The 17,497-nt window shown below is 34.3% G+C and overlaps 1 protein-coding gene across 1 annotated transcript in view; it reads right to left on the bottom strand.

The window, feature by feature from the left end:
* Nucleotides 1-17,497, bottom strand: part of LOC110454622 (high affinity cGMP-specific 3',5'-cyclic phosphodiesterase 9A-like) — a 32,150-nt gene that overhangs the window by 2,286 nt on the left and 12,367 nt on the right. The window contains exons 6-13 of the mRNA XM_021504239.1: nucleotides 15,031-15,105; nucleotides 12,807-12,893; nucleotides 9,261-9,448; nucleotides 8,026-8,182; nucleotides 3,844-3,957; nucleotides 2,472-2,576; nucleotides 2,071-2,199; nucleotides 606-695 (exon numbers count right to left, since the gene is read on the bottom strand). Of these exons, the coding sequence (XP_021359914.1) occupies nucleotides 606-695; nucleotides 2,071-2,199; nucleotides 2,472-2,576; nucleotides 3,844-3,957; nucleotides 8,026-8,182; nucleotides 9,261-9,448; nucleotides 12,807-12,893; nucleotides 15,031-15,105 (945 nt within the window). The remainder of the gene's footprint in view (nucleotides 1-605; nucleotides 696-2,070; nucleotides 2,200-2,471; nucleotides 2,577-3,843; nucleotides 3,958-8,025; nucleotides 8,183-9,260; nucleotides 9,449-12,806; nucleotides 12,894-15,030; nucleotides 15,106-17,497) is intronic.

Below are 17,497 nucleotides of genomic sequence, written 5' to 3'. Positions count from 1 at the left end.
TCGCACTTACTTGTCACTACAGCAATGTAAAATAGAATTTGAATGTAGACTGTAAGATGTTTTTATCATTCAGCCCCGTTTCTATGGAAATTAGTGTCATTCCTTCATTATTTCTATAAATAATAACGGTGTCCTGGGCCCTACTCGTGGAACCCTAACATATTTATATCATTGACCTGTGTAAGACGTTTGATCAAAATATGACACGAAATGATGTTTATAGATTGATGCCGGTGAAATGTTCGACAAATGTTTATATTGAACAAACACTTATAGAAAACCATACTTTGTCCTTTGCACGAACGTACCTCATTGTGAATACGCAATGACGTCATCCGATCTCACCAACAGAAGTCAATGCGAACAGAAAATAGAAAGCCAAAGAAACTGAGACAACACGTAACCTCCCCCACCCCCACCCCCACCCCCCTCTATCACCCAAACAACACCACACAAAGTTAACATGAAATAAAAGCACATTGACTTCCCCCCTTCCCTCCCCATCCCGACAAAAAAAAGAATAAATTGAGTAGTTAAAATCAAAACTAAATAAATAAATAAACAAACGGAGAAAAGTCAGCTGTAACATCGTAAAAGTTTCTTACGGTAGGTGTTGGTGCCTCCTTCATATTCTCGTACCGATCTCGTGCTATTCTGAGCGGCTCCACCATGGTGCTATCAATGATTGGAAAGAGCTGTGGGAAAAAACAGTGAATAAAGAATAGAGAGAAATCGGTGATACCATACAGGACTGAACAGAGAGCAGACGATATTTACAGGAAAGGGATGCTACTGTCAAGAAAAGGAATCTTCAAACTTGAAAAGGTATCGTAATTTTTATGCATATTATACAGCAAAATAGTTAATCGTCATTGTTGATCATATTGTAAGTTCATATCGAAGAAAGAGGCTGAGGTAGAAAAGTCTATTGCAAGCTAGGGAGGTATATACATTTGTACGATTGACCTGGTGAATGCATATCTTAATATATACTTCATTGATATATCTGCAGGAGAAATAAAAAAAAAAACAAATGAAAAGGCTTGTCAGATACTACATATCTAAGCATTTTGACTTAATCTTTTCTAAAAAAAAATGACTCAATTTCAGTATGTCATGCTCGTGTTTCCTCCTGTCTGCAGTATTTTTCTACGAAACCCATTAGTATTTTGAAATTCACATGCTATTTGAAAGTAGAAGTCACTGGTTATTTTGCACCCTTTATGAAACCTGTCGTAGCTTTACAGTATGGTTAAGATTTATAAACACAGTAACTACTCGCCGCCCACCCGGACCATACTTGTACGGAGAGGAATAAGGCAGGTCTCCTCTAACTCCTGTTTTGTTCATGTTAAGGGAATTTTGAAATTTTGAAAACTAGCGAATTGGTATTAGATAAACATAAACGAGTAGTCTGAACGAGGTAGAGTGACTTCTTTAATATACATACATATACCTGGGAAATCTATTCTTGCTTGAAAGCAGATCATTTCAGACCCGTGGGAGACGAAAAGCGCAATGGAACCGAATGTTGCCAAGGGATGTTACCTTACTTCAAATAAGTTAAGGAAGTCAGAAAAGGTTAACAAATAAGGAGTCCAGTTACCATTATTTGAGTAGTTGGTACTATAAATGGAACTACAGGTTAAGAGAATCTTATCAGAATGGTTTAAAGTTTATAAATATTAAAATAATACCAGAGTAGTTCATACTATACATTTGCATTTAAATTAAATCAGTGATCAAACTAACCTGATGGTATGAGAACAAACTTGATGAACCTTATCTGTAATCAAACTTACCTGAGCTACCGTCTCAAACATAGGTATGAGAACAAACTTGATGAACCCTATCTGTGATCAAACTTACCTGAGCTACCGTTTCAAACATTGGTATGAGAACAAACTTGATGAACGCTATCTGTGATCAAACTTACCTGAGCTACCGTTTCAAACATTGGTATGAGAACAAACTTGATGATACCTATCTGTGATCAAACTTACATGAGCTACCGTCTCAAACATTGGTATGGGAACAAACTTGGTGAACCCTATCTGTGATCAAACTTACCTGAGCTACCGTCTCAAACATTGGTATGAGAACAAACTTGATGAACCCTATCTGTGCCGTAGGTTTTGTCACTTTTTCTCTGTCCATGAAAGGAGCTACGGGCAATCCCTCCATTTTCTCCCTGTCAGACTGAAATAAGAATAACATTAAATTTGATAACAGTGACACAGAACAATCTATATATACACAAACAACAAGAGAATAACGAAAGTCCTCCGAACCACAATTCAAACTCAAAATTGATAAAATTGAGGCAAAAAATGGACAAAGGAAAGATTTACAAAGAGACCATTGACAAATTGGGAAATCCCTAACCCTAACCCTAACCCTTACTCTATCCCTAACCCTAAAACAGGAAAGATAGCTTTTTACTCCCATAGTACGCCTACAGCTTTACTCACCTGATTGAAATACTCCTCGAGCAGACAGTCTACCCACGGGTCAGATACCTCCATAGGGCGCACCTCATTAGAGATATCGCAACACTTGATAAACACCATCTTCAGCTAGATAACCCAGAACACAACATGAGATGAGCAGCACAGTTTAATCATGGTTTTGATATTGAACAGTTCGATTATGTTAGCTTTCCTATTTATAATGTTACGTTACTAATTGATAAATATGATTAAAAAATACTTGCTTCTGGTTACCTACCTCTTATACTGTGAACTTAAGGATATGAATTCTTTACAAATCAGTTTTAGACATTTTTCTAACATTACTCAACAATCTTGTCACGTGTCATTTCAGACATATAACATTGTTTTTGATTTGTTGTTTAAACTGATTGACAGGTGTATATGTTTCTAAATGAAAATATATTTTATCATAACAGCACCTGTATTTTTTAACGGACCTCGCGGTTTGTGCCCTTCGAACATTATTGATTACTTGGTTGTAAACATTTAACATTATTGCAGTCATGGTAAGGATAAATTACGTTGAATGTTATGTAACTTTCAGCATTTATGAGGTCATAACAACCTCGCTCCTTGTCATATTCCATGAATATTGTTACAGATACATGTCATTCTTTTGATTACATTTACATGTTTCTATATACTTTTGAATTGTTGATGCAAGAACGAATGAAACAGATACTCGTAATTTTCTAATAAAAAATAGCATATTGCATGTAATATTCTATAAATTTAATTTAAAAAATTTAACTGCACTTTGTATACGTTGTTGTCATGCTGTTGTCATGCAGTATCTTTTTCATTTGTTTTTGCTTCAACAATTTAAAAGAAAAATGATACAATAGACAAACACAATACTCAGAACAGCCTCAGAAACTACTAGTAGAACAGACCATGCGGATAAGATAAAACGTTAGAAGTAAACGAGATAATAAATTCAAGGAGGAACTATATTATGAAAATAAAAATATTCGTGATGTGGAATATTTTATTCATGTTAGATTTGCATTCATTGAATTAGCGCGAAAACATGCGTGTGCGCGCACATTTCCACAAAATATCAAATCTATATTGCTGCATCATTGCAAACACAAATAATTCTACGTACAAACATTTCAGTCACACACAATAAGTCTTTGTCTGTAGAATGAAAAAACAATATGACACAGAAAATTGTTTCTTGATAAAAGGTGTCGTGGTTAACCAAACTGATAAAAATAGGATAGGTTAAGTTTAAAAATAAAAAAATACGAATAAAAAATAAAAAATAAAATGATGACTTTTTAACTACATTCAAACTTAAAAGGCTAAAAAATGATTGGTTAAAGGGATTCAAATTTATGTATTTTACCGCCTGAACATGGTCAGGATCGTTGTAATTAATGATGGGAATAATTGACTTGAGTTTTTCCACGATATCCTTGTGTTTGGCCATGTCTGTTGCGAGTATGAGAACCAGCATCCCCTTGATAAGACAACATGAGTACATACATGAGTACATACATGAGTACATACAAGAAATGCATATTAAGATACGCCATCCAACTATTCCGTCCAAAGTGGTGTCCGTGAACTATAAAAGGCTCATAATTCATGAACTGTTTAACCAAACACTTTAGAGACGAATGATGTGTTCATAAATACAGGTATTCTAATTTCGTTATTTGAGTTTACTATAAGTGAATATGGATGTAACGACCATTTGGACGGATACGATGTAAACAGATATGCAATGCAAACATTATTTACTGAAAACTCCTTTTTCTCGAATATGGAATTTATAAAATAGAATATGATTTCCAATACATTACCACGCATGAACAGAGTTCAGTGCAAAGGGTCTGCATCCATATACAATTCGAGATAACGGAGTTTTACCAATAAAAAACCACTAACAAACATCTTTAATAACAGCACGAAGGTCGTTCGACAAACAGACGTCTGGACAATTCCAAACCAGGTTGCACACATTGATCTAAATATTAAAAAAACACCTAGACTCCTGAGAGGATAAACGTACACTCATAGAATCGTAGGGGAAAATGTTTTGTCGAAAAGTAATATTATTTTTAAAAAATTCAAAATTATGTGCCATTTTTGTATCATGATAAAGTGACGTTCGCTATTATGCGTCTGGGTTTTTCGTAGAAATCAATGAGTGTTCCCAAGGTTTGGTACCAATACAAATAAATATAATATGTGACACGGAGCATCTCGGGAGTTACCGTTTCCATCTGCTCTTTATCGTTGAAGTCAAAGCCTAGCTCTATCTTAGCCTTGAAACATTCCATAATTTCCCCATGACGAGCCATGTCACTGGCTAGTATCAACATTGTCATTGCCTGAGGGTGAAAAGTTCTGTTTAATTATAATTGGCCCCAATGCGTCATTACAACATGCTAACAGCCTGAGGGTAGAAAGCTGTTTCTATATAATCGCCCCCGACGTGTCATTTCGTTGGCTAGTATACTGTCATAGCATGATCGTAAAATGTTATGTAGATATATATATAATCACCCCCAACGTGCCATCTATTGGCTTCTATCAACACTGTCATAGCCAGATCGTAACAGGATATGTAGATATATAATCATCCCCGACGCGTCATTTCGTTGGCTAGTTTCAATACTGTCATAGCCAGATCGTAAAAGGATATGTAGATATATATATAATAATCCCCGACGCTTCCTTTCGTTGGCTAGTTTCATCACTGTCATAGCCTGATTGTAAAATGTTATGTAGATATATATATAATCGCCCGCGACGCGTCATTTCGTTGGCTAGTATCAACACTTTCATAGCATGATTGTAAAATGTTATGTAGATATATATATAATCACCCCAGACGCGTCATTTCGTTGGCTAGTTTCAATACTGTCATAGCCAGATCGTAAAAGGATATGTAGATAGATATATAATAACCCCCGACGCTTCCTTTCGTTGGCTAGTTTCATCACTGTCATAGCCTGATTGTAAAATGTTATGTAGATATATATATAATCGCCCGCGACGCATCATTTCGTTGGCTAGTATCAACACTATCATAGCATGATTGTAAAATGTTATGTAGATATATATAAAATCGCCCCCAACGCGTCATTTCGTTGGCTTGTTTCAACACTGTCATAGCCTGACTGTAAAAAGTTATGTAGATATATATATGATCACCCCGACGCGTCATTTCGTTGGCTTGTTTCAACACTGTCATAGTCTGTTTGCAAATATTATGTACATACAAAATCGACCCGACGCACCATTTCAATGGGTGTTATTATATTAATAGCCCGAGGGTAGAATTTCTGTATATTTATGATCGCCCCAAACGCGTCAATCCTTTGGTTCTTATCAACATACTTGCTTGAAGATAGATAGTTGGGCATGTTTATAATCGCCCACGACGCGCAATTTCATTTGCTAGTATGGACACAGTCATAGGCTGATTGTAGAAAGTTATGTATATGTAGATATATAAGCGCCCGAGATGCGCCATTTCAATGTGTATTATTATATTCATAGCCGGAAAGCCATAGTTCAGTATATTTATTAACGCTCCGATGCGTCATTTCCTTGGCTAATAACAGCATAGTCATAGCCTGAGGGTAGAAAATTAAGTATATATATAAACGCACACCACGCGCCATTTCACTTGCTTTTATTGATATATTCATAGCCCGAGGCTAAAACGTTCTGTATGTCTTTAATCGTTCCGACACGTCATTGCACTGACTTTTATTAATATAGTCATAGCCATAAGGAAGAAAGTCTTGTGTGTTTCAATTTGATATGTGGACAAACATATCACTTATGCATCTGCCAGCATAGATCGATATCAAATATTTTTATTGTTAATAAAAACCACGATTAAATCGAGCCATTTTGGGAAGATCCTCCGACACTGTAGTAGATTGTTTAAAATACAATTCTACAAGAAATATATACACTATTGCTTAATTTGGTTCAGCACACACTTACAACGCTCACAATTAAAAAAACATGTATACACAGTATGCATTATAAAGCAGAAACGAAAAATGAAGCATGGCTTTGCTGGGGACGTACGAACCCCGGACTTTCCGCTCAGTAATGGGAGAAATTTACAAACATGGAGAATTAAAAACGAGGCGAATATTGACTCTACTTCAAAAAAGCGGATATTTCGCTGAGTACAGATCTCGCCGTTAGGGGAAAAATGTCCATATTGTATATCTAAAACTGCATTATGAATGTAATTCCGAGTACACCCATAGTGCTCTGCCTGTTTCCACAACTAATTGATATCACTTATAATGAGCCTATGACAAATGAATCTTAACCAGAAAGGTGATCCTTTTTGCTTGTCAAACCTGAAGCTTACTTTAAGCCGACGGTTTCTATTCAAGGGTCTATTTTGAGACTTTCGAGGCCGTAGCATACCCTCAAGGTGGGAATAATTCTTTTTTATCGCTTCCTTTCAATTCTTTATTTGAAAAGACAAGTATTCGTAATCTGTTTTATCCAGATTTATTGGCATCTCCAGTCTACAGCTGGTTGTGACGTCATGCTGTATTGGGTTTTTTTCCACCTGCTATTTGACACACCCTCGGGAGTTAAAACATATCAGAAGAGATGGACAGATAATCAAAAATAAGTACAACGGGAGAAACTTATTTAAAATTTCTGGGATTAGTTCGCGCTCATGTATTAAGTGATCTTATGTGTAATGAAGTGATGTTATGTCTTATGTGGAAATCATATTGACTGTATAGGACGATTTGAAATAGACATTTATTACATCAATTCAAATAATGTTAAATCCTTATTTGTGATTTTCCATATCATCGATATTCAACGTACGAGAGGTGGTTTCTATTTTAGATTTTGCGCATGTTTGGTCTCCAGCGCGTGATGTCTAGAGGAACACTTTCATGTAATGGAGGGATCACTTCGAGTAATACTATCAATGCTCGACAATCTTTATACCACAGCCATAATTCACATAAAATGCCCCACTCTTCTGTCACATCATCAGGACTTTGAGACACATGGTATCTGATGGTTGAATAAACTATTAGCAAAATATTATTAAAAAATGATACTTTTAGTCTTAAAGATGTCAGCGAATTTATGAATATCCAAAATGGAAGGATTTATGTAAATGAACAAGTATGTTATGAAACATAATATCGAAGTTTTAAAGCATACACAATATATTTCCAAGCTTATTAGTCTTATTGAAAATAATGAAACAAGTTATATAAAAACAATGGTAGACGCTTCAATACTTCTTCAGATATATGTTTTAACTAATACAAATCATTAACTTGTCAGTATGACGAACGTAAAAAACCAGAGCTATGCTTTGTTGTCGCTCCACTATAAAGAACATAATATGAACAAAACTTGTCACATCAGTATTGCAAGCATAAAGGGAATCTATAGGAACGCTGGTTTGGCGAACATAATAACAAACAAATTGTTTCAGTTACTGTAATATATTTCTTTCTGATTAGTTTATGTTTTTGTATTTGATAGAACAAATTACATCAATACTTACAGCGCGTATCCGTTTGTAGACTTCTTTATCTGTATTTGAAAAGATATTGCATTCTGGGTTGGAGAGTATTTTGAATGCAACTGCACAGTGGTGGTTTTCCAAGGGAGAAATATCATTGTATCGGATAGCCAGTTCCGTCCGCGCGTTGATCTGATAGCTGCAGACAAAACACAGGGTTACTTAAACAAGGCTGTGTTATTCAGACTATCAAAAACTAGTTTCTTCAACGACTTGTATATTGGTTGAATTATTCCAACATACAATAAACATAACTGTTATACCACATGTGTTTAGTTACACCTAGAATAAATCAGTGTTCTTCCGATGGTACTCAAACCAGCATGTTAGAATCCCTAAACAACAAAAGAGAATAAACTCAAAAAATATACAAATCTATATACGACGAAGTCTGGCCAAAAAGGACTTAAGAATGAAACAGTATTTCTCTGATGATACTTCAACAAAGTTTATCTTAGATATAAGTACAACAGCAAATATACAAAGTTTATCTTAGATATAAGTACAACAGCAAATATACAAAGTTTATCTTAAATATAAGTACAACTGCAAATATACAAAATCACATCAGCGTCAACAAATGGAGAAATTTAAATGAAAATAATATGAAAATTAACTAATGATAGTAATCATTACATAATAGAATGGTGTTAAAAGCATGACTTTATTTACTGTAAAAGTGAACATTTTGGGGCTGTGGAAACCGTTTTTAGCTTTGATATATATCCTAAAACCATTGCCAACGCAAACATGTGCACGCTCTAGAATTTCCAAATTTTAGGCGCATACCAAACATAGATGTATACTGTTGAAGCTCTATAATAGATATGTATTAATATCAATATAATATTAACTACAAACATTACAAAAATAGAATATGATATTGAAAAGACATAAAAACCAAGAACATATTCAATTAATCCCAAACCTTACATCTAAATAATATTACACATCAAAATACTGTTTTAGTATTATCTTTGAAAAATATACGTATATCCTATATTTAATCATGTTTCGTACAAATTGAGATGTAAACATTGAAAGAAGAGCCAATTACCAAAATCAACTGATAAAGCCTAAATTCCAAGGATCCTATACAAGCTAAGGTCTAAACGATATACAGTAGGAGAAACAAGAACAAATGAGATAGCGCACAATCCCCAACAAAAACGGAAGTAGTATTACACAATCCCGTACAAAAACGGAAGTAGTATTACGTGTTGTTGTAGCCTGGATGATCAAGGTCGTGACAGATGCAGGAGGTGAGCAGTACGCCGAGGTCCTCACGTGACATCTTCTCCCAGAGCTTGCACAGCTGAATCATTCCGTACATCATCTGTGTCACACAGAAGCAGTGCCGGAAGTTATGGAAAGGATTGTTCCGGTAATTTTCCTGCACACAGAGCTGTAGAACAGAGTGACATTAGTTTGACTGATTGTCGAAATAACTGAACGTTCCGAATGCCATCTTTATTTGCGTATGCAATCTGTTGCAATTAAGCCTGGAGTTACGGTCAATATAATGTTTGTAAATCGTTGCCGGGTGTAGTTTGATCTCACAACTATATTCATTAATGAGAACAAAGACATTTTGTTTGGCTTCACATCAGGAAATACGCAGCATTGATATTGAAAACTGCACGATATATGCTGTACCGTTATAAAACATATTTTCTGGACATGTGACAGTATGTGTTTAATAACGATTTAAATTGATTGAAACACAAATATGATTACATTTTTGTCTTCAAATCGCCTCCCAGAATAACAATTATCTTAACTTCTAGGATCAACAATATGCTTCTATAAATTTCCAATTTCAGTAATACAAATTCGATTTGTTTTTAAGTTGACTTATTTCATGTCCAGCTTTGGAAATTAGTTGCAATAAAGCATATCGAATTATTCTATTATTAACATGTTATAATGTAATTTATGTCATTTGTTATTTCTCAGATTTGTACATATGTCTTAATTTCTAATTAACAACAAAAAGTAACTAAATACATCAAATTAAACCGAACAAGAAATGTTTGAATCGAATTAAATTGCAATTGCATTTCATGTATACAACACGCACATGTATACTTGTTATTTTTTGTTATTTTTGTCCTCTAATGCATCATTTCCATATTAAAAGACAATCAAATTTTGAGTTTAATTGTATGATGAGTGAGTAGATTAAGGTCGGATTGTGTTGATCCTAACGGTACGCAAAAAAAAATAAAAAAAAATTGCGACATTTGCTCATTTCAATAACTATAAAGTGTAAAAAGAACATCAGTACAATATTTGAAAACAAATCAATTAGCAGTGTGTGTGAGTCAATATCAAAAACAGCGTTCTGTAACATGTAGGCGGAGCCAATGTATTACGTAACATGATTCATAACACAATACATTTCACGCACACACGCAGGCATACACACATAGGGAGATATTAGCCAGGTGACATATGCCTAGAACTTAGCGCCTGATAAGGCAGCCCCTGTAAACTCCTAAACATTGACCGTTAGAGAACAGAAAGAAGTCACTATAAGATGTAATAGTAAGTTATCAGACAAAAACTATACAAAAAATACAACGCCGATACGACATGGTACACATAATATAAACACGTTGCGTGACGCCATTACATAGTGCGTGAGTACGTAAGGGTCGGCGGACTATGCTTTGTACCTGTCTGATAATTAAACGACAAAGAAAATGGTCTTCAATCGTTGTACACTGTACACCACTTCTAGGAATAGGGCGGCGTGATAAAACGTCTGATTACGAGCATCACGCTGACTGCACTCCCAGGTACGGTGCAATTGGTTGTAAGATAGGATTAGCTTTGATTGTAAAGGAATTTTATTCGATATAATGCACTCAGAACAGATGAAAAGATGATACAGACGATTAAGTGTTATTGATATATAGTCGATTTTTCAGAAATAAGTTATGATCATTTTAAATCATAGAATATCAATTTGTTAAATTTTGATTTCAATAATAAAAAATCTTTTCTATTGACACATTTTCTTCACACGGTATTAGTCTGACGATGGTCATCACAACTAGGTGTTGATCAATATTCTATTTACGTTTTTACTCTTGAATTCATGTGGTTTTATTCCAGAGATAGGAGCCGCATCTGCTAATTACTTGTAATCTGACTTTGAATGGTTTTCTTGAGTCAATCGACGGTTAATATATACATTATACCAAATTTAATTCTGATCATTTCCTTTAATACAGACTAATGCACTGCAGTTGAAATATGTTTCCTTAATTATAAGCTTCCGAGCTTCCAATAGTCTTAATATGTTCGCTTTGTATATAAACCTTAACAGTTACACTTATAAACCTCATATTAAACCAGTGTTACCCAAGCCCTCAATTTTACTATTTACCTGGTCACAATATCACTTTATCTAGTCCTACAATTACTCTTTACTAATAAAACTTGTATTTACTCAGTATCATTAATGCCCTCAAAAAGATACACAATAGTCATTATGTTTCTATATCATGTCATACATTTACCATTCACTTATAAACCTCATATTTACCCAGTGTTACCCATGTCCCTAATAACTATACACCTAGTCACTGTATTACTATATCATGTCTTACATTTACCATTCACTTATAAACCTCATATTCACCCAGTGTTACCCATGTCCCTAATAACTATACACCTAGTCACTGTATTACTATATCATGTCATACATTTACCATTCACTTTTCAACCTCATATTCACACAGTGTTACCCATGTCCCTAATAACTATACACCTAGTCACTGTATTACTCTATCATGTCATACATTTACCATTCACTTATAAACCTCATATTCACCCAGTGTTACCCATGTCCCCTAATAACTATACACCTAGTCACTGTATTACTATGTCATGTCATACATTTACCATTCACTTATAAACCTCATATTTACTCAGTGTTACCGATGTCCTCAAAAACTATATACGTAGTGACTATATTTCTATATTATGTCATTCATTAACCATTCACTGATAACACTCATATTCACCCAGTGTTACCCATGTCCTTAAAAACTATATACGTAGTGACTATATTTCTATATTATGTCATTGATTTACCTTTCACTGATAACACTCATATTCACCCAGTGTTACCCATGTCCTTAAAAACTATATATGTAGTGACTATATTTTTATATTATGTCATTAATTTACCATTCACTGATAACACTCATATTCACCCAGTGTTACCCATGTCCTTAAAAACTATATACGTAGTGACTATATTTCTATATTATGTCATTAATTTACCATTCACTGATAACACTCATATTCACCCAGTGTTCGTTATGCCATCAACCTGTGTTTACCTGGTCACGATATCACGTGATCTAGTCCTAGATTCACTATTTACTGATAATAAACCTCGCCGTAAACAATGTTATAGCTGTATTGGCATCACTATGTATTTAAATTCGATATGACAGCTTCGCCCTCATAACGGATAACTGAGGGCTGAAAAACTAAACGTTTACATTTGTCAGTATACAACATTTATAATTACACTGATGTAATTGTTACAGTTTTTCACAAAGTTATTTCAATAAACATGACTACATTGTGACAGTCGGTCATGTGTAACGGTGACCAGTATTCATGTAAATTCGTTACGGTTTTATCTTAAATTAAATTTCATTCTGAGGAAAAAAAATGCAATATCAATAAAGGTTGAAATGAAGAATGCATAACCAATTTGCTAACTTTAACATACAACTTACCAGCCAACGTTTCAGCGTGATCGGATTAATATTGAATTCTGTCACCAATCCCAACTCATGGTACATGTGTTCAAGGAGGCTTAGCATCTGTAAACAATATTATGAATGTACGAGTAAAATATATAATCTTACCATAACGTGTCACATTCATAAAACTCAGTACACATCTAGCATTCTGGCTGTATGGTAGTCCATTCAGGAGGAGGGACAGTTTTAAGTATAAAAACAGAGAATTTACTTCTCTATAACCAGTGATATTCCAGATAGTATTTTCTGGTTAGTTGTATGCCAATGAAGATTAATAAGCCAGGGTTTTCTAACTGAAGTTCTTCAATATTTCAATATAGGATGTGACCATGATGGATTATTAGCATTATTATTTATTTTATTTTAAATTATTGTTTTTATTTTAAAAAAAACGTTTTTTGAATAATTTCGTTTTTTTTTTTTTTTAAATCTCTCCAAAGATTACGAAAAGTTCGTTTATTAGAATTCTGTATCACTGAAAAACGTTTAGAAACATTGATACATCTCAAAAGTTTTTACATTGTTTATTTTAACAGTAAACTTTACTGAGTTCAGACCCGTGATTAATCCCGTGTAACATTAAAGGATTATAACCTGAACCGAATGCTCTTAAATGTGTTTTATTTGTATTTCCATAGATGTTTGTAGATTAAACAGGTAATTTCCTCCTTATAGACAATTCAATTCCCTGGTATACCGCTGATTAATTGAATGAGCACCGCATCCTACGTTCTTGGATTTCGCTTTGGGGAATGACGCATACAATAGGCACATTCACAGTAGGTAAACACAAACACTGGAGACAGTCCATTTAAATATCACGATCAAACGATGACCTGATTCTTACATACTCTTGATTTGTCCTTTATGCGGCATGTTTTAATCCTTGCCAGTATTTACCAATAATTCATCAAAGAACCAGCCTTCTATTCTAGGCTGCTTTGGTTTCAATTTCCGTGGTATTAAGCTGACGTGTTTCCTGATTTTGAACTTCAATTTCCACTCATATAGAATGCAATTACAATATCGATGCTTGGAACACAGAGAGTACATACAGGGAATTAGACTGTGTTTACGTTAATGAATCAGCAACTAAGACAAACAGAACGGAACACAATATATTGCCAATTAATTAAGATCTGATACGATCGATAGGAAAAAAGGCAAAATAATTAACTGACATATTCACGAATACGCGTAGCAATATAATTCCAACTGTACGGATACATGTTTTATCATATTAACACTATATATATATCCTTTTTATATCCCAGTTTTTTTAAATTTTAAAACGGGAAAAAAATACAACTTTAAAAGCTTAATTGAAATTGAAAAAAATATTAAAATGTTGAAGAAGAAACGCTCTAACAATATATTTAAATTGAGGACAACGTTTCAGCTGAAGGTTTTAAAACGTTCGAAAGCAATGAGTGTCTGATTCAGCAATTTTTTTTTTTTTTTTTTTTTTTTAATTTGAGAGATACATTTGTCTGTCATTTGATTAGAGAACCTGCATGATATTTCATCGAAACGAGTGTATGTATGTTTTTCTATTTAAAAGGAGTAGCAGCATGCACTTTTAACAGGTAAGTCTGTATCCTGTTTGTTAATACGAACACTTGCAGGATTTGTATTGAAAGGGAGTCTTAATATTTTAAACATACTAAAAACTAAACATAATGTCGAATTAAGCAGTTATATGTTTTATTGCCGGAAATACGTTTTCGAAACATACTCGAATACGTTCTAGACTTGTAACGGAAGTACGGTTGACTCGTGCTTTTTACAATCAGGAATTTTGCATCCAGCTTTTTTTTTCTTAAAAACAATAGACTCTCATTACGCAAATAGCTCAATTTCCTGTGATATAAGATTTGTACTGAATTGAAATAAGTTTTTTGATAACATGACGAAGCACGATAACGCTTTGCTTTGAACATGTGTATATTTACAGTTATTAGTGATAATACATGTAGACATCATTGAACATGTGTATATTTACAGTTAGTAGTGACAATACATGTAGACATCATTGAACATGTATATATTTACAGTTAGTAGTGACAAAACATGTAGACATCATTGAACATGTGTATATTTACAGTTAGTAGTGATAATACATGTAGACATCATTGAACATGTGTATATTTACAGTAAGTAGTGACAATACATGTAGACATCATTGAGAACTACATACCTCATTCGGCTCCCAATGCCAAATGTCAAAGGTTGGCTGTTTGAGGTAATCCACTGTCTCTTGGGAAAGTGTGTACTGAGAAAATTCAAAATGTATGCTGATTAGTTCAATATATACATATCTAAATCAACCCTAGCAGCACAGGAATAACATATTTTGAATTATGTTAAATCACTAAGTACTCTGTATCTGGGTATAACGCCTTCTGTAACTTTACATATCGGAAGTAGCGTCTTCACCTAAATAGACATGACCCCTTTCGCATTGAGACTCACGACAGCAAGGTTTTAGCTCATGTTGATTTCAATCCATTTGAATCTAGACGACAGCACAGCGATATATAAATTTATTTAAAGATCCATGTTCCACTCCACTGTTCGTTGTCCCATATACAGTAATCTCCCCTTAACTTCCGTTTGGTAATAGCGGTAGCACATTTGGGCAAGATCTTTTCCGTTGACCAGGTAGCGCTATCGACGAGAGCGATAGTATTTGGTCGGAATCTCAGTCTAATTCCGCTGATATACACTCAGAACACTATTGTTGATAATATTTTGTTTATCTTTATTATTTCTCATTCAAGTCCCGCAACGTATGATGTTCTCTTCAGAAATGATTTCGCAAAGCTGCAGTAATGTAGGGGGGAAATGCAGGTTCACACACTTTGTAAAAGATTATGGCAGTGGAACGGGGATCTTTAAAGCACACCAGACCCACTCAGGCATAAGATGTTGTACCTATTTTTACAACAGACCCTAGTTTAATGACAGCGTGATGGTATACATATTGTATTGACACTAATGACAACACGGCAGTTTCACTAATTGTACTACAGTTCAAGCTAATGGACACGATAGCCATCTTTGTTTGTTCTGCACTACATCAATAGTGACAGCAACTTCTCAGCATCGATTTTTCAATAAACCATCTATAGGTTTATCTCTTTATAAGAATGGAAGCGCTGTAGACTTACAAGGATTAAAGGGGAATAGTTTCATTACCTAAGATAGAATGACGCTACCTTTAACTATCTAGTATTAAAAAGAAGAACTTTCAAATTTCTAGTATTAATGGGCAGTATTATTCTTAATTACTAGCAATACAAAAAGGAATGATCTATTTAAGAATGCTTATTCAGAAATCAGAAAAGGGTAATGTTTTGTTTATCTAGTACCGAAGGGTAAACTCTCTACTGTCTCGAATAGATTGGAAGAATTACTGATTCCCTAGTACTGAAGGGTAGAGCGAACTGTATTGTGAAAAAGCTTACCATCTGCTACTAGAGTCAAATACACTGGCCAAATTAAAGAAGGATAAAAAGACCCGCCTTTTCACGTCGGCATTTTAGACTCTTTGCACAGACGTCATATTCATACACCCTTAATTCATTAGTTTATATGCACATTGAGATGATCATCCTCTCGCTTAATGTATAATGGTGACTGTAAGTCATTCTCTTCATGATATATAACTAATTATATTATCCATATGTTGTAAAGCGCTTTGGAGTAATTTTGCAAATTATAAATGTTGTATTTTATTATTATTGCGATTAACATTTATTTGATTTGATCAGCGGATGGTATGTTCTCTATAACTACGACATACAAAGTTGGTGTAACGTGTCAAGATCTAGGTAATCAAGTCATTCAAATTGTGTTCCATTGATTACAAATATGATATTTTTTTCTAATATTCTTGTGTTCTGCTTTGTGTTGAATGCGTCTCAAATTTGCCGACGCCATTTCCAATTATACCAGCGCCTTTTTATTTCTTAATAAAATCCTCTTACTCGTTCATTTTGAAGATCAAAGAAGGAAACCTACGTCGCCTGGCACCTCACTCAACACTAAGTAGTAAGATTAGACCTCGTTCCACATTAAATAATTCAGTCGCATAGATTACATAATATGGCTCCCCAATTAAAACTTCACCTAAAGCATAGCCAATTAAAGTATATTATGACACTTGATTAAAAGATTGGTAATTCGAACAGTCGACCTTTTGTTGAGCAAATAGTAATGCAACGTTATCTTAACGGTGTAAGTTCGGGTGTGTCAATTCAATGTCACATTGTGTTTGTGTGGCCATATAACTATCCATCAAGAAAAAGCCCTATATACACCATTAATGTCTCTGCTTCTAATGTATAAATCATGTTCTACTTATATTCTTAGTTCAACGTTTGCAAAAGTATGGCTGTGTAAATTATCTGAACAATGATAATTTTAATCCAGAAAAATCAGTTTAAAAATGATCTCCTTTTCCTTACAGAGAAGGAATCAAAGTCTGCTGGTACCTACCTTTGTTGGACGATACATCTCGCTTCTGGTACCTACCTTTGGGTAGGACGATACATCTCGCTTCTGGTACCTACCTTTGTGTATGACGGTACATCTCGCTTCTGGTACCTACCTTTGGGTAGGACGATACATCTCGCTTCTGGTACCTACCTTTGGGTAGGACG

This window comes from Mizuhopecten yessoensis, unplaced genomic scaffold (genome assembly GCF_002113885.1).
Source record: "Mizuhopecten yessoensis strain PY_sf001 unplaced genomic scaffold, ASM211388v2 scaffold7953, whole genome shotgun sequence".
Classification (NCBI taxonomy): Eukaryota; Metazoa; Mollusca; class Bivalvia; order Pectinida; family Pectinidae; genus Mizuhopecten; species Mizuhopecten yessoensis.
The sequence above is the reverse complement of the archived record's forward strand: the minus strand, read 5'-3'. Positions and strand labels throughout refer to the sequence as shown.